Here is a 21442-nt window from a genome sequence, read left to right as displayed (position 1 = left end):
CCTGCAAAAAATGAGCCCCTACCTAAGACAAATTGCCCAAAAAATAAAAAAACTATGGCTCAGAATATGGAGACACTAAGACATCATTTCTTTTTGTTTTAAAAAAGCTGTAATTGTGTAAAACTTAAGTAAATTAAAAAAAGTATACATACTAGGTATCGCTGCGTCCGTATTGACCGGCTCTATAAAATTATCACATGACCTAACCCCTCAGATGAACACCGTAAAAAAAAATTAAAAAAAGTAATAAAAAGCAATTTTTTTTTGTCATCTTACGTCACAAAAAGTGTAATAGCAAGCGATCAAAAAGTCATATGCACCCCAAAATAGTGCGAATTAAACTGCGATCTCATCCCGCAATAAATGACACTCTAGCTAAGATAATCGCACCAAAAACTGAAAAAACTATGGCTCTCAGACTATGGAGACACTATGGAGATTTTTTTTTTGTTTCAAAAATGAAATCATTGTGTAAAACTTACATAAATAAAAAAATTGTATACATATTAGGTATCGCCGCGTCCGTGACAACCTGCTTTATAAAAAAAAACACATGATCTAACCTGTCAGATGAATGTTGCAAATAAAAAAATAAATAAAAAAAATGTGCCGAAACAGCCATTTCTTGTTACCTTGCCTCACAAAAAGTGTAATATAGAGCAACCAAAAATCATATGTACCCTAAACTAGTACAAATAAAACTTCCACCCTATCCCGTAGTTTCTAAAATGGGGTAACTTTTTTGGAGTTTCTACTCTAGGGGTGCATCAGGGAGGCTTCAAATGGGACATGGTGTAAAAAAAAACAGTCCAGCAAAATCTGCCTTCCAAAAACCGTATGGCATTCCTTTCCTTCTGCGCCCTGCCGTGTGCCCGTACAGCAGTTTACGACCACATATGGGGTGTTTCTGTAAACTACAGAATCGGGGCCATAAATATTGAGTTTTGTTTGGCTGTTAACGCTTGCTTTGTAACTGGAAAGAAAATATTAAAATGGAAATTCTGCCAAAAAAGTGAAATTTTGAAATTGTATCTCTATTTTCCATTAATTCTTGTGGAACACCTTAAGGGTTAAGGCTACTTTCACACTTGCGTTTTTCTTTTCCGGCATAGAGTTCCGTCACAGGGGCTCTATACCGGAAAATAACTGATCAGGCATATCCCCATGCACTCTGAATGGAGAGTAATCCGTTCAGTTTGCATCAGGATGTCTTCAGTTCAGTCGTTTTGACTGATCAGGCAAAAGAGAAAACCGTAGCATGCTACGGTTTTATCTCCGGCGAAAAAAACTGAAGACTTGCCTGAATGCCGGATCCGGCATTTTTTTCCATAGGAATGTATTAGTGCCGGATCCGGCATTCAAAATACCGGAATGCCGGATCCGTCCTTCCGGTCTGCGCATGCGCAGACCTTTAAAAATGAAAAAAAAAAAAAAAAAACGGATCCGTTTTGCCTGATGACACCGGAAAAACGGATCCGGTATTGCAATGCATTTTTCTGACTGATCAGGCATTTTTCTGACTGATCAGGATCCTGATCAGTCTGAAAAATGCCTGATCAGTCAGAAAAAATGACATCCGTTTGCATACAGTTTGCCTGATCAGGCAGTCAGTTCAGGCAACGGAACTGCCTGCCGGAATCAAACAACGCAAGTGTGAAAGTACCCTAACACTGTAAAATCTGTTTTTAAATACCTTGAGGGGTGTAGTTTTTAGAATGGGGTCATTTTTGGGTGGTTTCTATTATGTAAGCCTCACAAAGTGACTTCAGACCTGAACTGGTCCTTGAAAAGTGTGTTTTTGAAAATTTCTGAGAAATTTCAAGATTTACTTCTAAGCCTTGTAACGTCCCCCAAAAATAAAATGTCATTCCCAAAATGATCCCAACATGAAGTAGACATATGGGGAATGTTAAGTAATAACTATTTTTGGAGGTATTACTATGTATTATAGAAGTAGAGAAATTGAAACTTGGAAATTTGCTAAGTTTTCCAAATTTTTTATTTTTTTTTATAAAAAAAAAAAATATATTTACTCTATTTCCCAGTGTCATGAAGTACAATATGTGATGAAAAAACTATCTCAGAATGGCCTGGATAAGTCAAAGGGTTTTAAAGTTATCACCACTTAAAGTGACACTGGTCCCCCGTGTCGGCGATCGCCGCAAACCGCAGGTCAATTCAGACCTGCGGTTTGCGGCTTTTACCTGGTGCGGCGGCGGTGACATCATGTCCCCATGGTGCTGTGGGGGGGACCCGATGGCATGGAAGGCAGCTCGATGCCTAAGGAAGGCAGCTCGATGCCTTCCGGTGAAGAGCCTGTGAGATCCAGCCCCCTGGATCTCACAGGCCGGAAGCTGTATGAGTAATGTAAACAGTATTACTCATACAGCCAATGCATTCCAATACAGAAGTATTGGAATGCATTGTAAAGGATTAGACCCCCAAAAGTTCAAGTCCCAAAGTGGGACAAAAAAAAAGTTGAAAAAATAAAGTCCCCCCCCAAAAAATTAAAAGTTTCAAGTAAAAATAAACAAAAACTTAATTTTCCCCAAATAAAGTAAAAAAAAAATGGTAAAAAATAGGGGGAAAAAAAGTATACATATTGGGTATCGCCGCGTCCGTATCGTCCTGCTCTATAAACCTATAACATGACCTAACCCCTCAGATGAACACCGTAAAAAATAAAAACTGTGCTAAATAAACAATTTTTTTGTCACCTTACATCACAAAAAGTACAACAGCAAGCGATCAAAAAGGCGTTTGCCCACCAAAATAGTACCAATCTAACCGTCGCCTCATCCCGCAAAAAATGAGCCTCTACCTGAGACAATCGCCCAAAAAAAAACCAAAAAAACTATGGCTCAGAATATGGAGACACTAAGATCATTTTTTTTTGTTTTAAAAAAGCTGTTATTGTGTAAAACTTACATAAATAAAAAAAAAACGTATACATATTAGGTATCGCCGCGTCCATATCGAACAGCTCTATAAAAATATCACATGACCTAACCCCTCAGATGAACACCGTAAATTTTTTTAATAAAAAACATTTTTTGTCACCTTACATTACAAAAAGTGTAATAGCAAGCGATCAAAAAGTCACACGCACCCCAAAATAGTGCCAATAAAACAGTCATCTCATCCCGCAAAAATTATAGCCTACCCAAGGTAATCGCCCAAAAACTGAAAAAATTATGGCTCTCAGACTATGGAAACACTAAAACGTGATTTTTTTTTTTTGCTTCAAAAAAGAAATCCTTGTGTAAAACGTACATAAATAAAAAAAAGTATACATATTAGGTATCGCCGCATCCGTGACAACCTGGTCTATAAAAATATCACATGATCTAACCTGTCAGATGAATGTTGTAAATAACAAAAAATAAAAACAGCTATTTCTTGTTATCTTGCCTCACAAAAAGTGTAATATAGAGCAACCAAAAATGTACCCTAAACTAGTACCAACAAAACTGCCACCCTATCCCCTAGTTTCTAAAATGGGGTCACTTTTTTGCAGTTTCTACTCTAGGGGTGCATCAGGGGGGCTTCAAATGGGACATGGTGTCAAAAAAAACAGTTCAGCAAAATCTGCCTTCCAAAAACCGTATGGCTTTCCTTTCCTTCTGCGCCCTGCCGTGTGCCCGTACAGCGGTTTACGACCACATATGGGGTGTTTCTGTAAACTACAGAATCAGGGCCATAAATATTGAGTTTGGTTTGGCTGTTAACCCTTGCTTTGTAACTGGAAAAAAAATATTAAAATGGAAAATCTGCCAAAAAAGTGAAATTTTGAAATTGTATCTCTATTTTCCATTTATTCTTGTGGAACACCTAAAGGGTTAACAAAATTTGTAAAATCAGTTTTGAATACCTTGAGGGGTGTAGTTTATAGAATGGGGTCATTTTTGGGTGGTTTCTATTATGTAAGCCTCGCAAAGTGACTTCAGACCTGAACTGGTCCCTAAAAATTGGGTTTTTGAAAATTTCTGAAAAATTTCAAGATTTGCTTCTAAACTTCTAAGCCTTGTAACATCCCCAAAAAATAAAATATCATTCCCAAAATGATCCAAACATGAAGTAGACATATGGGGAATGTAAAGTAATAACCATTACTATGTATTATAGAAGTAAAGAAATTGAAACTTGGAAATTTGCAATTTTTTACAAATGTTTGGTAAATTTGGTATTTTTTTATAAATAAAAATTTAATTTGTTTTACTTCATTTTACCAGTGTCATGAAGTACAATATGTGACGAAAAACAGTCTCAGAATGGCCTGGATAAGTCAAAGCGTTTTAAAGTTATCACCACTTAAAGTGACACTGGTCAGATTAGCAAAAAATGGCCAAGTCCGTAAGGTGAAATATGGCTGTGTCCTTAAGGGGTTAAGGAGTTAAGGGTGTGCACACTTATGCAAGCATATTATTAAATTTTTTATTTTTTTTCTTCCCTCCACCTAAAAGATTTTATTTTGTTTTTCAGTTGTACAGTTTATAGGTCACATTAAAGGTGGAAAAAGTTCTGAAATGATTTATCTTTGTCTCATTTTTTTTACAGCACAGAAACCTGACATTTTAACAGGGGTGTGTAGACTTTTTATATCCACTGTATATATAGAATAGACTTCAGACATCTGCAGCCTGACCACCTACCTAACCCCCTTGTGGCTGAATGTGCTGAGTGGATATGAGATGATGATCAGGGACACGAGCTGTTCTTGTTAATTGCTGGTGCAGGCTTCACACCCCCGACACCTTTTTGGCACCGGCCGGCGATTACCAAGAATAACCTTCCTGCTGGATGGAGTCTGCAAGCTGCAGATCACAGGTCACTTTCCCTGATGAGTTCTCGCATACATAATCTTCATTAAATCCTGCAGCATTTTTTATTTTTTTTTATTTTCTTCCCAGTCAAGGCAGGAAAGGTTAGACACTGTCTGGTTTCCCTTGTCGCTGAGCTGCCGCACAACAGCCCAGATTCCCAGTTTCACACACCTGGACTTCCCAGTTAAAGGGGTTGTCTCTCACTTCAGTAAGTTGCATTTATCATGTAGAGAAAGTTAATACAAGCCACATACTAATGTATTGTGATTAGGGATGAGCGAATCGACTTCGGATGAAACATGCGAAGTCGATTCGCATAAAACTTTGTTCCAATACTGTACGGAGCAGGAACTCCGTACAGTATTAGAATGTATTGGCTCCGATGAGCCGAAGTTGCAAGACTTCGGGTGATAACTTCATAAATGAATCTGTACTGTAAAAAAACATTTCCCGAACTCTGGTTCGGTTCCAAGGTACCACTTGGAACAGAACCAGAGTTCGGGAAATGTTTTTTAACAGTACAAATTAAAGGGGTATTCCCATCACATACAATGGGGGCATATCTCTAGGATATGCCCCCATTGTCTGATAGGTGCGGATCCCACCTCTGGGACCCGCACCTGCAACGAGAATGGAGCAGGGAGAGCTGTGGCTGGAGGACCCCAGATTTCCCGGGGTCTGTCCACCACCAAGCGCTGCTCCCATGGAAGTGAATGGGAGTGCAGCGCGAACGCGCGGCCCGTGCTCCCATTCATTTCTATGGGGCAGACGGAAATAGCCGAGCCAGCGCTCGACTATTTTCGGCGGCCCCATAGAAATGAATGAAGGGCTACTGCGCATGCGCAGTGCGCCCTCTTTTAATTTCCCCGCTCGGTTCTCATTGTAGGTGCGGATCCCAGAGGTTGGACCCGCACCTATCAGACAATGGGGCATATCCTAGAGATATGCCCCATTGTCTGAGATGGTAAAACCCCTTTAATTTATGAAGTCATTACCCTAAGTCTCGCAAGACTTCGCGAAGCAATAACTTCGGCTCATCGGAGCCAATACATTCTAATACTGTACGGAGGTCCTGCTTCATCCGAAGACTATTCCCTAGCCGGGACCATGGGAGCTCACATAGGCTGGTGCTTTTTCCTATATTGTGCAAGCACGACCACCACTGATGGATTGCAAGGTGGTCTGTAACCATGGAAACGAGCAGTGTATAATGTGCTGGAAAAGGAATCCAGCCAGCAAAGGAGGCAATATGGATAATCACAATACAATAGTAAGTGGCTTGTATTAACTTTCTCTACATGATAAATGCCACTTACTGAAGTGAGAGACAACCCCTTTAACGCCACGATTCACAACCCATCACTGTTTAAGGGGGATTCATAGGATTCTCACCATTGTTGGCACAATTAAAAATGCACAAATTACACGGGAGCCGCAAGCTGGCAAAAAGAGATGTGCTCTGCTGCCCTTTTCAATCTCTATGGGACTGATGGAGCTGGCAGTGTACAGGGCTGGTCTATCGCCATCCGTCCCATTGACTTTGAATGCACTGGTAGTGTGCATGTGCGACCACTGCTCCATTCACATGGGGGGATATGGGCGTGTAGTTGATTGGTATAATCGGGAGGTCCGAGCGACACACGTCCCCCCTATGTGAATGGAGTGGTGAGCATGCGTGACTGAGACATAGAAGTGGAGTGCTTGTTCATACATGCGCACCACCACTCCATGGTGGTGGGGGGTTCTACTGGTCAGACCACCAATGACCTGTCTTGTGGATCGGTGATAAATGTTTTTTTGTGGGTCAACCCTATGGCATGCAGTATACGGTACAAAGAGGACCTGCACAGTCACCTGCCGTATATATGTATTACACATGAAATGACTTCTGCTTTGTGCCGTTCCTCTGTTATTCCTCCTGGGAACGTATGTATAAATTGACAGCTGTGCGTTCCCATGTCCCTTGTCAGTAAGGCGTCTCCCTACACTGGTTAGAGAGTATCCGTGTGTGTGTAGGGGCAAGCTCTGCCGAATAAAAGTGAATGGTAACACCCGTTTGTCTATTTTTGTATATGTTTTCTGGAGGAATAAGAGAGGACCTGCACAAAGCAGTTCTAAGAACAGGTGACAGAGTGTGACGGAGTAATTTATAGAGTCAGTTTGCAGTAGGTTTGTGTCTGCAGAGAGTCTCCTCTGTCATGGCGAGACGTCCTCGTCACTAATGATTTGCCGTCTGACACTTGAGACCCCACCACCGTTTTGGGGCGATCTGAGCCCCGCATCCTGATCTGAATTAGAGAAGGCATCCCATATCCCAAACGCTCTTTGCTCAGGTCCTCCTCCACTGAAGCATGCCTGGCCTCCAGGTCTTCTGCAGGAACCTGTCAGGCTCATTGAGCGTCAGATGAAGCTGACATTTAGAATACGGCAAACCAGACAGGACTTTTATTTATTTATTTTCCTTGCCAGATACGCTCAACCTAAAGTTCTCGAAGCGTCCCCGTTTATCCATCGCATGCTGCTCTTGGGACGGATACGGGAAGCAGTCAGCCTTCACATACAATCTTTCTTCCTAACGACCCCTGCCAGCTTTAGGAAGATGGCTCCCGACCCCCGGGGATCACTTGCGTCCAGGCCGCTTTATCATTTTCCAATGCCATTTTCACCCCAACGCCTTCGTAGTTTTTAAATGTTCAGGCTCGTGTCTAGGTCTTTCCCATAAAGCGTCGCTGTGGCGTGAAGGTGCCCAAATGTTATGTATAGTGCCGCCTCATTGTACACTTCTTGGAAGGTCAGAGTCATCAGATCACATCATTTTCATACTTGTGTACACCTGCGATGTAGGAGAAGAAGAAGAGTACCACGAGGGGCGTAGGTCCACACACGTTAGCGTAGAAACCATACTGTAACAGTGAATACAAGGAGGGAAATGCTTGCGGCCAACAGAGGGGCCCTACCCTAATTGCTTTGCGTACAGTCGCCATTCTTTTGGCGTGCCTGGCCATGCGGAGAACTGCAGCTGGCCCCATTCACTTTGAATGCAGCCGTGATTCAATCCCCTGCACAGCCAGTTGAGCACACGCCACTATGAGGGGACTGCAGCTCTGAATTTGTGCTGTGGCCCCTTTATTCTTAGGAGTAGTAGTGATCCTCTAAAAAAAAAAAAAAAAGTTGCCTGCCCACACCCACCACTAGGGGGAGCTTATATAGTTACTGCATGCACATTGATAGTTCTATAGGTGTTAAATAAGTCTGTATGCAGTGAGCCCCCCCTTGTGGTGGCTGCAATTAAAACAATGGAGTTATTATTATATAAAAGCAATATTAATGTCTGGGCGATACAGATATGAGGAGGGTTCTCGTATGTAATACGAAACAAAAGCAAGCACGATAAGCACGGACTAACATAGTGACAGACTGGTACAGAGGGGGAAGCCGCAAAGGATTACCGTCTGAAAGGGAAATGGAAGGAAACCGTAGGGGAGCGTAGAAGCTGCTCAGGTGGCGTTTTAGAGGCACTAGGGTTATTGTAGGCATTCCTGAAGAGGGGAGTTTCAGGTTGATTTGGGAAACTCATGTTAGCTGGAGGATTGAATTTAAGGGCTCATGCACACAACCGTGTCGTTTTTTGCGGTCTGCAAATTGCGTATTCGCAAAAAACGGAGGCTGTCTGTGTGCCTTCCGCAATTTGTAGAACGGAACAGGAGGCCTATTAAAGAGATGCCTATTCTTGTCTGCAAAACGGACAAGAATAGGACATGTCTCATAATTTTTGCGGGGTCATGGAACGGAGCAACGGATGCGGAAAGCACACAGAGTGCTGTTCGCATGTTTTGCGGACCCATTGAAATGAATGGTTCCGTAGACGGACCATATATACGGAATCAAAATACGGTCCGTATACGGAACGCAAAAAACGTTCGTGTGCATGAGCCCTAAGAGTATGAGGGAAGCATGGGAGAAATCTTGTAGGTGATTATGTGAGGAGAACGTTAGAGGAGATGAGAGGTTTTGGGAAGTTTAGAGATTAAATGTGGGGCGGTATCAGGAGATTAGGTCAGAGATGTATGTAATTGTGCAAATTAACTATTTGAGCCTGGTAGGGTTGATGACGCTGATTAAAACGATACCTGTCTTATGTCTGTCGGTGGTATCGTTCCAGAGAAAAATGAACTTTTAAAATTATTCAAATTAACTATTGGAGCACCAAGAGGCGGGCTTATGTGCTTTGAGCACCGCTCCAGTGATGCCCCTGGTGCTCCATAATGACGCCTCTTTGCTTTTCATCTCACCCCCCTGCCTTTAGATTGACAGCGCTGGACTGCATTCATGTCCAGAACGGCACGTGTGCACAACACCTTCAGCTTCATCCAGACGAGCGAAGATGTGCAGTCTAGCGCTGTCAATCTAAAGGCAGGGTGGTGAGATGAAAAGCAAAGAGGCGTCATTATGGAGCACCAGGGGCATCACTGGAGCGGTGCTCAAAGCGCATAAGCCTGCCTCTTGGTGCTCCAATAGTTCATTAGAATAATTTAAAAAAGTTCATTTTTCTCTGGAACGATACCACCGACAGACATAAGACAGGTATCGTTTTAATCAGCGTCATCAGCCCTACCAGACTATATGACTGGTTAGGGTAGGGATGATCCTGGTGACAGAGCCTAGACTAGACAAGATATTACATGTAGGGAGGTATCAGGAGATGAGGTCAGGGATGTATGGAGGGGACCGGTTGTGGGGAGATATCAGGAGATTAGGTCAGAGGTGTATGAACGGACACTAGAAATGTTTTTGAGTTGGAGGTGGTGAGGACACTGATGTGCGGTTTGTAGTACAGGGCGGAATCAAAGGTTTTCCTGAGGAAGTGGACTGGAGCCATTAACGGTGGTTGATGGGGGTGGGGGCTGAATAACATGGGGGAATGAGGATGACTTCAGTTTTCTCCATGTTGAGTTTTAGCAGGAGATATAACCCTTAGGCCTCTTTCACACGGGCGTCATGTTTTTTTGCCCGGATAAGATGCGGGTGCGTTGCGGGAAAATGCACGATTTTTCCGCGCGAGTGCAAAACATTGTAATGCGTTTTGCACGCGCGTGAGAAAAATCGGCATGTTTGGTACCCAAACCCGAACTACTTCACAGAAGTTCGTGTTTGGGTTAGGTGTTCTGTAGATTGTATTATTTTCCCTTATAACATGGTTATAAGGGAAAATAATAGCATTCTTAATACAGAATGCTTAGTACAATAGGGCTGGAGGGGTTAAAAAAAGAATATATATTTTTTTTAACTCCCCTTAATCAACTTGATCGCGCAGCCCGGCTTCTCTTCTGTCTTCATCTTTGCTGTGCACAGGAATAGGACCTTTGATGACGTCACTGCGTTCATCACATGGTCCATCACATGATCGTTTACCATGGTGATAGATCATGTGACGGACCATGTGATGAGCACAGTGACGTCATCAAAGGTCCTATTCCTGTGCACAGCAAAGATGAAGACAGAAGAGATGCCGGCTGCGCGATCAAGTGGATTAAGGTGAGTTAAATTATATATTTTTTTTTAACCCCTCCAGCCCCATTGTACTAAGCATTCTGTATTAAGAATGCTATTATTTTCCCTCATAACCATGTTATAAGGGAAAATAAAAATGATCGGGGCTCCATCCCGATCGTCTCCTAGCAATCGTGCCTGAAAATCGCACAGCATCCGCACTTGCTTGCGGATGCTTGCGATTTTCACGCAGCCCCATTCACTTCTATGGGGCCTGTGTTGCGTGAAAAACGCACAAAATAGAGCTTACTGCGATTTTTCACGCAACGCACAAGTGATGCGTGAAAATCACCGCTCATGTACACAGCCCTATAGAAATGAATGGGTCCGGATTCAGTGCGGGTGCAATGCGTTCACCTCACGCATTGCACCCGCGCGGAAAACTCGCCCGTGTGAAAGGGGCCTTAAGGTTTAATATTGAAATCCACACCGAATTTTGGACTAAGATAAAATAAAGTGTTGTCGCTGTGCGCTATAGGGGACACCTCGAGTGGCATAAAAGGTGGGGAGATGTCATATATGTGTGAGATGGGAGTACCGCTTTAAGCATAAAATATTCTTTATTTGACTGGTTTATTTTGTTTTCTGCTCTCTTAGGCCAAAGAAATTCAACGCAAAGACGAAGAGCTTAAAATACTTGATGCTTTTCACAAAGAGCAACTGGCAAGCATTGAGAAGAAGGTAAGTGTTCCCCAGAGGAACAATATGGAGCCTAGGAATATTGGAACAGATTTTGAGAGGAAACTGAATATATCCTCACGAAATGATGCTGTAGGGCATTTTAAAAGGGCTTTACCAACTTGATGGTGCAATTATATTCACTTAGTAGCATTTGCTCCATGCTGTGAGATATTAGAAGAGACAAATAGCTAAAATAACTAAAGAAGTTTGCCTAAACAGGGATTGTCTCTGTATCTGTAGTGGGAACCTGCTAGCTAATATGGTCCTGTGATCACAGCAGCCTCTGCACTGTTCCAACCCTCTGCAGGGATGGTAAATGTGGCAAGTTTAATATGTGATGATATGGCAGCTGTTCATGCTTAGCGCTGCTCCACTCCTCCCATGCCTGCCGCTTTTTTCACCCGCTCCAGGTTTCCGGTGGTCCAGACCTGCCAATGTCCCTCTACCCCTGCTTAGTGGGCCCTAGTTGCTAGAATGGCGCTGATCTCCTTCCCATGCAGGCTGAGTCCTGATTCCTGCTGGCTCTGCTTCTCATTGTCCATAGGGTGCACGCACATGCTCTGTCTGGCTCTTAAAGGGCCAGCGCACATGCACTTTTTATCTTCTCTAGACTATGACTGGCCACTGTGGAGTATTTTAGACACCTTACCTTGTGGGCAAGGTGCATGAGAAATATGTTCTAGTACTCTAGTGTCCTGCTTTGCTGGTCATGTACCGATTTCTGACCTGACCTCTTCCTGATCACCGTACTGACCCTAAGCTGCCCGCCCTGACCTTGAACAGTTTATTGGATTTTACAAATTCTGCCTCGCTGACCTCAACCTGTCCCTGTGCCTTATCCTTCAGTGCTCTGCATTGGTGTTTCTTTACCCCCGTGGGTCAACAGTCACTTGTACAGAAACTGCTCCAAGAGCTAAGAGCCTGGTAGTTTGCAGACTCCAGTTTCCTTTATTAAAGGATGAAGACCAAGGGTGGCTACATAGAGAACGCCCAAGCCAAATTTTTTTCAGGTTACGTAGTGGATCCACATTCGCTTTGTAACAGGTGATAGACTTGTAGGCACAGTGTCCGGGGCCGGGCTGCAGCTCCACTGCATGTGTGACAGTACAGACTATGATAACGTCCGGTTTGTGAATGAAAAATAAAGGAAACGTCTGTAGCGCAACCAGCTGAGCTTTAAGGGAATTCTTTACATCTTGTTAGTGATATATCTTAGTCTTTCCAGAATTTCTGCAGCGTTTTTTTACTTGTCATAACTTTCGCCCACTATTTTAAATTTTTGCAGTTTCCTTACATAATAAAAAAAATGCATCAAAGTAAAACGTCAGCCGTGGCAACTCCATGCTGTGATTGGCTGATTAATGTGTTGTGTAAACAGAGAAATAGATCAAAGGACTGTAGCTGCTGTTTAGGGAACACAATTGCGCAGTCTGTAGGCTTCTTACTGCATTTATTTTTTAGGCTCCATTCACACGTCCGCAAAATGGGTCCTCATCCTTTCCGCAATTTTGCGGAATGGGTGCGAACCCATTTATTCTCTATGGGGACGGAATGGATGCGGACAGCACACCGTGTGCTGTCTGCAGCCGCAATTGCGGAGCGCGGCCCCGATTTTGGGTCCGCAGCTCCGCAAAAAGATAGAGCATGTCCTATTCTTGTCCGCAGCTTGCGGACAAGAATAGGCATTTCTAAGGGGGTGACGGGCGGGTGTGAATGTAGCCTTATACTAATAATAATAATTTGTATAGCGGCAACTTATTTCGCAGCGCTTTCCAACCAGGGGTTCATGTACACATTGCAAGGAATTTCTGCAAGTATTTAAATATAGCGTCCTCCTCTTATGTTCCTCCTCAGTATTTTGTAAAATGGAGAAAAAACATAGACTTGTGAAAACTGCAGTTTTTTCTGTACTCCACTGTGATAACTTGTATTTACAGGCCCATATTGTTAGGCTTTGACACATTCCTTCAATATTTCTCTCAGGTGCAGTGTAACGATGGAGGTGTGTATGTGTTCCTAATTAACCGAAGGAGCAGTATTATAGTAGTTATATTCCTGTACATAGGAGCAGTATTATAGAAGTTATATTCTTGTACATAGGAGCAGTTTTATAGTAGTTATATTCTTGTACATAGGAGGCAGTATTATAGTAGTTATATTCTTGTACATAGGAGCAGTATTATAGTAGTTATATTCTTGTACATAGGAGCAGTATTATAGTAGTTATATTCTTGTACATAGGAGCAGTATTATAGTAGTTATATTCTTGTACATAGGAGCAGTATTATAGTAGTTATATTCTTGTACATAGGAGCAGTATTATAGTAGTTATATTCTTGTACATAGGAGCAGTATTATAGTAGTTATATTTTTGTACATAGGAGCAGTATTATAGTAGTTATATTCTTGTACATAGGAGGCAGTATTATAGTAGTTATATTCTTGTACATAGGAGCAGTATTATAGTAGTTATATTCTTGTACATAGGAGCAGTATTATAGTAGTTATATTCTTGTACATAGGAGCAGTATTATAGTAGTTATATTCTTGTACATAGGAGCAGTATTATAGTAGTTATATTCTTGTACATAGGAGCAGTATTATAGTAGTTATATTCTTGTACATAGGAGCAGTATTATAGTAGTTATATTCTTGTACATAGGAGCAGTATTATAGTAGTTATATTCTTGTACATAGGAGCAGTATTATAGTAGTTATATTCTTGTACATAGGAGCAGTATTATAGTAGTTATATTCTTGTACATAGGAGCAGTATTATAGTAGTTATATTCTTGTACATAGGAGCAGTATTATAGTAGTTATATTTTTGTACATAGGAGCAGTATTATAGTAGTTATATTCTTGTACATAGGAGGCAGTATTATAGTAGTTATATTCTTGTACATAGGAGCAGTATTATAGTAGTTATATTCTTGTACATAGGAGCAGTATTATAGTAGTTATATTCTTGTACATAGGAGCAGTATTATAGTAGTTATATTCTTGTACATAGGAGCAGTATTATAGTAGTTATATTCTTGTACATAGGAGCAGTATTATAGTAGTTATATTCTTGTACATAGGAGCAGTATTATAGTAGTTATATTCTTGTACATAGGAGCAGTATTATAGTAGTTATATTCTTGTACATAGGAGCAGTATTATAGTAGTTATATTCTTGTACATAGGAGCAGTATTATAGTAGTTATATTCTTGTACATAGGAGCAGTATTATAGTAGTTATATTTTTGTACATAGGAGCAGTATTATAGTAGTTATATTCTTGTACATAGGAGGCAGTATTATAGCAGTTATATTCTTGTACATAGGAGCAGTATTATAGTAGTTATATTCTTGTACATAGGAGGCGGTATTATAGTAGTTATATTCTTTGTCAATTGTCTTTTTATTGAAAAGCATATCAAAAGAGATGTTTACATACATTGATGCACAAATCAGAGTTATTACAGACAAGTCTAAAGCGTACTTTGACAGTATAGTGCATAGTATACATATGACATATATAAAGTGCATGTCTTCAGAGCAAGGTCATCTAGAACCAACTAATTGACATTTGGTGTGTGACCTGATGTAGGTAGGTCAAACAAACATATAAAAAGGGGGGGGAGGATGGGGGATGGGGGGGGGTGTCCTTAGAACTGGACAGATACGGTCTGCGGCTGTTAAGATAACCTTTGATGATTCCAAAGGGAGGAAGAAGGTTTAGCACCCTCCATTCTCACTAATGTGTCGTTCCTGTCTGGGGGGACATTTTCAAAGTTGTTTGTCTGTTGAAAATTGTTTAAGATGTTGGTGTACCATTTGCATATCTATATGTAATCCATGGGGCCCATAGCTTTTTGTGCTTCTCATGTGCCCTAAGTTCCCAGCCCGCTAGCTCTTCCATACGATGAACGTGATCTAGTTTGCTTAACCACTGAGAGGTGGTGGGGGGGTCTTTACTCAGCCACTTTTGGGGGATAAGTAGACGGGCAGCTTGAATCAAGTGTATAACAAGTTTGTTCCTTGATGGCGATAGTTCTTTTGTTGGAAGCCATAAAAGAACCAACTCTGGGGTTAATGTCAGGTTAGTGTTTAGAATTTCATTAATGGTCCGAGAGATGTCATCCCAGTATCCTCTTATTTTAGAACAGGACCAAAAAATGTGTAGAAGAGTGCCACTCTCTTCCCCACACCTCCAACACCTGTCATGGTCACTCAGACCACTAAGAAATAGTTGTTTAGGGGTGAGGTACCACTGTGTGAGGACCTTATATGAGTGCTCTTGGATCTTCACGCAGCGGGAGAAGCCATGCGAGTGTGCGTGCATACGGAGAATATCTGTCTCCGAAAAGGTAACCTTAAGGTCATTAGCCCAGGTGTGGACATATTGTGGAGTAATGCGACGTTGTGGTGAGATCAAGGCCAAATATATAGTGGATATCAATTTGCGTTGAGGGGAAGGGGGGGTTGCTAATTTTTCAAACCATGTCGGGGTCATTACACATGACTTCTGAGTAGTTAGTTGTTTCCCAGCAGATTTTATAGTTATTAGGTCTAGAAAGTTAAATGTACTCCAGGCTAAGCTAAGGGGATGTTGATCCGGTAAAGTGCCGTTTACCTTTCCTATAAAGTCAGCTGTGGAGAAACCTCTTAATCTGCGCCAAATCTGCGAGACCTGAGATCCTGGAGGCTGAATCGAGTGTGGTATGAGATCTGCTGGCATTATACTAGGGGGGTTCTGTAGGAGCCCATGTGTCTTGTTGAGCTGTTTAATGACCAGGCTAGTGCCCTTTAAGAGGACATGTGAATGGAGTGATGCATTTGCCTGACCCCATAGTGCTGCTTTCTGTGGTTGGGTGAGCTGCATTAGTTCCAGTTCCGTGCCCAATGTGCGGTAGACAGGGGAATAAAGCTGCAACCACCTCCTCAGGTGAATAGCCCTGTAATATGTCTGGACATCCGGCAGTGCTATACCTCCATGACCACGCCCCAGTATCAGCCTCTGGTGAGGAGCCCTAGCCTTCTTGCCGCCCCATAGGTAAGTCATAAAAAGCCTGCGAATCCTTGTAAAATATGAGTTAGGTAAAAATATTGGCAACATCTGTAGTACGTACATAATTTTTGGGAGGACAAACGCTTTTAGTATATTCTTCCTTCCCATCCAAGAGGAATAAGGGAGGCGTAGCGATTGGAGCAGGTTTTGGACCTCTGATATTAGGGGAGTATAATTAAGCCGGAATAAATCTTCCGTGCAGGCGGAAATCCTAACTCCTAGGTAGGAAACACAGGAGGACTGCCATTTAAATGGTGTATTTGATTTCAAAATGGCTATGGAGCTCGCCGGAGCATTAACGTTTAAAGCTTCTGACTTGGTATAATTCATTTTGTAGTTTGATAGCCTACCATACTCTTTAAACAATGTCAAAAGATGCGGGAAGGCCTCGACCGGGTTAGAAACCATGATCAGTAGATCGTCAGCATATGCCACGTTAATGTATTCTATGGCGTCATTTTCTGTTTTCACACCACGTATATTTACATGGTCTCTAATGGCCTGAAGAAGGGTCTCCATGACCAATATATATAAGGCAGGAGATAGGGGGCAGCCCTGACGTGTCCCGTTGCGAATAGGGAAGGATGGGGACAATGTGCCATTGACCCTGATTCTAGCACTCGGATCCTTGTACAACGACATGACTGCCTCCTGAAATCTCGTCGGGATTCCAAACCTCAGTAGAGTCCTCCTCATAAAGTCCCAGCTCACCCGGTCGAAGGCCTTCTCCGCATCCACACTGAGCAGCGCCAAGGGGAGGTTTTTCTTTTTGGCCCACTGTATTGCTGTGATTAACCTACAGGAATTATGATTCCCTTCCCTCCCTGGAACAAAGCCAGATTGGTCAGGGTGGATAAGTTTAGGAAGTAGATTTCCCAGACGTGTCGCCAGAAGTTTGGCCCATATTTTTATATCTACGTTAAGTAACGAGATTGGCCTAAAACTACCGCAGAGAAGGGGATCTTTCCCCGGTTTGGGGAGGATGGTTACCGTGGCCTCCAGTGATTGTTTATGAAGGGTTTCACCATTTAGGAGTGCATTGCACCACGTTACCAGGTGGGGTATTAGTATATCTGAGAATTTTTTATAATAGCCCACTGGAAAGCCATCTGGGCCAGGACTTTTACCCATGGGCATAGAGGCTAGTAACTTTTTCACTTCTAGTTCGGTGACTGGCTCTAATAATGTGTCACTTTCTTGGGAGGTTATCTGGGGTAGATTGAGACCTCTCAAAAACAAGTCTGTTGCTTCTGGTATTGATGGATCTGGGTGATTAGGGTCTGACAGGCCGTATAGTTGCTTATAGAATTTTTGAAATTCTTCTGCAATGTCAGCTGTTTTATGCAGCATATTTCCAGTACTGGATTTGATATTGGGTATGAACATGGACTCTTTCCTTTGTTTAATAAGGGAGGACGTCAGTTTAGAACCTTTATCCCCGTGTGAGTAGTGTTTAAATTGGGCATATTGATAAGCCTTTGCGTTTTGAATGTTTAAATGGTCTTTTAGTTGTGATCTTAGCTGGGTCAGTTCAGTCTGGACTTTTATTGCTCTAGACCGTTTATGGACCGCTTCTTTATCTGCTATCTGAACCAAGAGATCGTGTAGGATCTTTTGTTTCTCTTTTTTAACCCTACTACCTAAGGCTATTAACTCTCCCCGGATAACCACCTTGTGCGTCTCCCACAGTGTCGTCTGGGGCATACCTGGTGTCGCATTATCTATAAAGAAGTCCTTTAATTTTTGCTCCAGGATTGAGATATCTGCTTGTCTATCTAGCAGCGTCTCATTTAAGCGCCACTGTCTAACTGAGGCAGGCAAGCTGGAAAATCTGAGGGCAGCAGAGACTGGGGCGTGGTCAGAGACGGACACAACACCTATGTCAGCCGAGTCCACCATATCCACGGCATTGCTTGACAGTAGGATATAGTCTAATCTTTTATATGATTTGTGTGGGGCCGAGAAGAAGGTGAAGTCCCTAGTATCTGGGTGGGCTAGTCGCCAGATGTCCAGCAGGTTCATGTCTGATATGTACCTATTGATGCACCCCAGTGCTGATTGGGTCAATTGGGAGGAGCCGTCAGAAGCATCAATCAAAGGATTCAGTGTGACATTGAGGTCTCCCCCAATCAATCTAATCCCCTCTGCAAACAGATCTAGTTTACTTAGTGTGATCTTGATTCATTGTTTCTGGCCACGGTTAGGGCTGTACAAACTAGCGAGTGTGACCTTTTGTGTACCTATGAGGCCTTTCACGAAAATGAAGCGGCCCTCAGGGTCCGTCAGGGTAGATATCAATGTAAATGGTACTTTTCTAGAAATTGCAATACCCACTCCTCTTTTTGCTTTCTCAAAGGCACTGAAATACCAGTGTTGGAAGTATGGGTTCTGAATTTTGGGTACATTTGTTTCTCTAAAATGCAGCTCCTGAAAGAAGCAAATATCTGTATTGTTCTTTTTTAGCAGACGGATGACCTGAGAGCGCTTTTGTGGGGTGTTAAAGCCCCTTACATTGTACGTTGTACATTTAATTGACGACATCATTGAGAAAATGGGGTGACTTTGGAACCGGAGAACTCCAGTTATTCACATCGGCCGTATCTAGGGAGTGAACAAGTAACATCACAACTAAAGTTTCTGTCAACATGACAAGTATAACAGTGCAATGACTCCCATGCCAGCAACACCGCAGCAGGTCACTTAGCTGCAGTGAAGCGGGCATGAACAGCCATTTAATCAGGCACATGTACCAGGTCTGTGCCAAGATAACCCTGGTAGGTAGGGGGGGTACAAAGTGGAACCATATCTTCATAATGGTGTCCACATTGCGCCACCTGCTGAACTGGTGCGGGATAGCACCTTACATATTATGGTCTAGGTTGAATGCAGTAAAATAACATTGCAAAGCAGAATGTCTGCTCTGCAGATTACAACAAGAACGGGAACAATTCAGGACTCATGACAGACAGGTATACTTGCAGACTTAAGATGTGATATAATCAAGTAAGAACCTGTCCCTCTATGATGTCTGTGGAGAACTTCATCTGAGGTAAGATAACTCCTCTGTATAGTCTCTAGGACTTCAAGTGTCTCTAGATCTGTGCTGGTTCCTCTTCTTCTGTGGAGCTCTAAGCCATCCTGAGGCCTCTGGGAGATCTGGCAGCTGTGTTCCCATCTCTGCAGACGGCAGCCATGATGGTACATCTAGTGGATCTGTTTGCAGCAGCTCCCAGGCCGCCTGGAGATCTTGTGGCAGGCGAATGGTGCAGCGCTTCCCATCTACAGCAAATGTGAGGCCGAAGGGGAATAGCCATTTATATGGCACCTTGTGATGGCGCAGATGGTCAGTGAGGGGCCGCAGCGCCCTCCTTTTATTCAATGTGGAGGATGCCAGGTCCTGATATATAGAGATTTTAGCCCCCTCATATATGATCTCCTTCATATTTCTGGCAGCCTGCATTAGAGCAGCAGTGTCCACATACCTCAGGAGACCGCATACCACGTCTCTGGGGTTCTCTCTCTCTTTTGGCTTCGGCCTGAGCGCTCTACGGATTCTTTCTATTTGAATCCCCGCCGCTCTGGAGCTTCCCAGGAGCAGGGAGAAGATGGCGCCGGCAGCTTCTGGTAAGCCTTCATGTGGGGTGCTTTCAGGCAGGCCGCGGATCCGGAGGTTTTTCCTCCTATTCCGGTTCTCCTGGTCTTCTATGAGGGAGTATGCAGTGTCCAGTGAGGCTGCCAGAGCCATGGTGGTGTCGCTTGCAGCTCTGATGTAATTCGAGATGGACGCCTGGTTACTTTCCAGTGTTTCCACCCTCGTGCCGATATGCTTCAGGTCAGCTTTAATCTCCTGCAGATCCTGAATCACTGGGGCCAGGGCTGCTGATAAAGCCTGCTGCAGGAACTGCCTGGATATCGGGGCAGCACTTTGTGATGTGGGGCCTGCTGTGTGCTCTGCAGCAGCTTCATCTTCTCCCTCCGAATCCCTGCCCCAGTCATCTAGTTCCGGCAGCACCATCTTAGGACCGGCCGGCACAGGAGCTGTAGTTTTCTTGTTGAGATATTTATCCATGTCGGAGGCACCGCGCTCCGGTTTGCTGACTTCAGGTTTCTCTCTGGGTATATATCTACCGACTTTTCCCATTCTTGAGCAAATTAGACCGCTGAATTTACCAGTTAGCAGAGTGGTAAGGAGGAGAGCTCTCCTACATGTGTCCTGCTAGGTCTGCAGCCAGGCTCCGCCCCTATAGTAGTTATATTCTTGTACATAGGAGCAGTATTACAGTAGTTATATTCTTGTACATAGGAGCAGTATTATAGCAGTTATATTCTTGTACATAGGAGGCAGTATTATAGTAGTTATATTCTTGTACATAGGAGCAGTATTACAGTAGTTATATTCTTGTACATAGGAGCAGTATTATAGCAGTTATATTCTTGTACATAGGGGGCAGTATTACAGTAGTTATATTCTTGTACATAGGAGGCAGTATTATAGTAGTTATATTCTTATACATAGGAGCAGTATTATAGTAGTTATATTCTTGTACATAGGAGCAGTATTATAGTAGTTATATTCTTGTACATAGTAGCAGTATTATAGTAGTTATATTCTTGTACATAGGAGCAGTATTATATTAGTTATATTCTTGTACATAGGAGCAGTATTATAGTAGTTATATTCTTGTACATAGGAGCAGTATTATAGTAGTTATATTCTTAACCAAAACTCTTTTTTTTGAGAGTGCAAAAGGTCTGTTCCAAAAATACGTATCAGTATATAGCCATGTGCAAATGGCAGCAGTAGAATGGGTACAAATATTCTTACAGACCATATCATATCTACTAACATAGTGAGTATGAACAAATTTAGTTAACACAAAACAAAAGAAAAAGACACGGACAAGAGTGGGGAATTGGGAGGAGGGGTAGAGTGGGGTGGGTAGAGGAGGGGAGGAAGTTCTTCCAATTCACTCGGGGTTGCGATACTTCTCCCAAGGTCGCCACAGTTCGAGAAATTTGGAACGTGTGCGCGTTTCCCAGTGGGCTAACTCCTCAAATCTAAACAGTTGGTCTGTTTTCTCGGTCCACATCAACATTGAGGGTGGCGAATCATTCTTCCAGAGGAAGGGTATCAACATACGTGCTGCAGTAAGAAGCATGGTTGGGAGGTCAGCCTTGGCAGGAGTAAGGGAATCATTGGGACACCAGAGGAGAACTAGTTTTGCATCCAAACGCACCTCAGAGGCGCATATCTGGTTAATTTTGTTCTCTATTTGAGACCAGAAGGGGCGTATTTTACTGCAGGACCACCATATGTGTGACAAGGAGCCGA

At 42.8% G+C, this 21442-nt stretch overlaps 1 protein-coding gene across 3 annotated transcripts in view; it reads left to right on the top strand.

The window, feature by feature from the left end:
- CHCHD6 (coiled-coil-helix-coiled-coil-helix domain containing 6) overlaps positions 1–21442 on the top strand; it is a 275458-nt gene that overhangs the window by 82678 nt on the left and 171338 nt on the right. For all 3 annotated transcript variants that reach the window (XM_040408576.1, XM_040408574.1, XM_040408575.1), the window contains one exon: positions 10971–11054. In XM_040408576.1, coding sequence (XP_040264510.1) covers positions 10971–11054 — 84 coding nt within the window. The remainder of the gene's footprint in view (positions 1–10970; positions 11055–21442) is intronic.

Source organism: Bufo bufo, chromosome 9 (genome assembly GCF_905171765.1).
Source record: "Bufo bufo chromosome 9, aBufBuf1.1, whole genome shotgun sequence".
Classification (NCBI taxonomy): Eukaryota; Metazoa; Chordata; class Amphibia; order Anura; family Bufonidae; genus Bufo; species Bufo bufo.
This window is presented reverse-complemented; position numbering and strand designations above follow the sequence as displayed.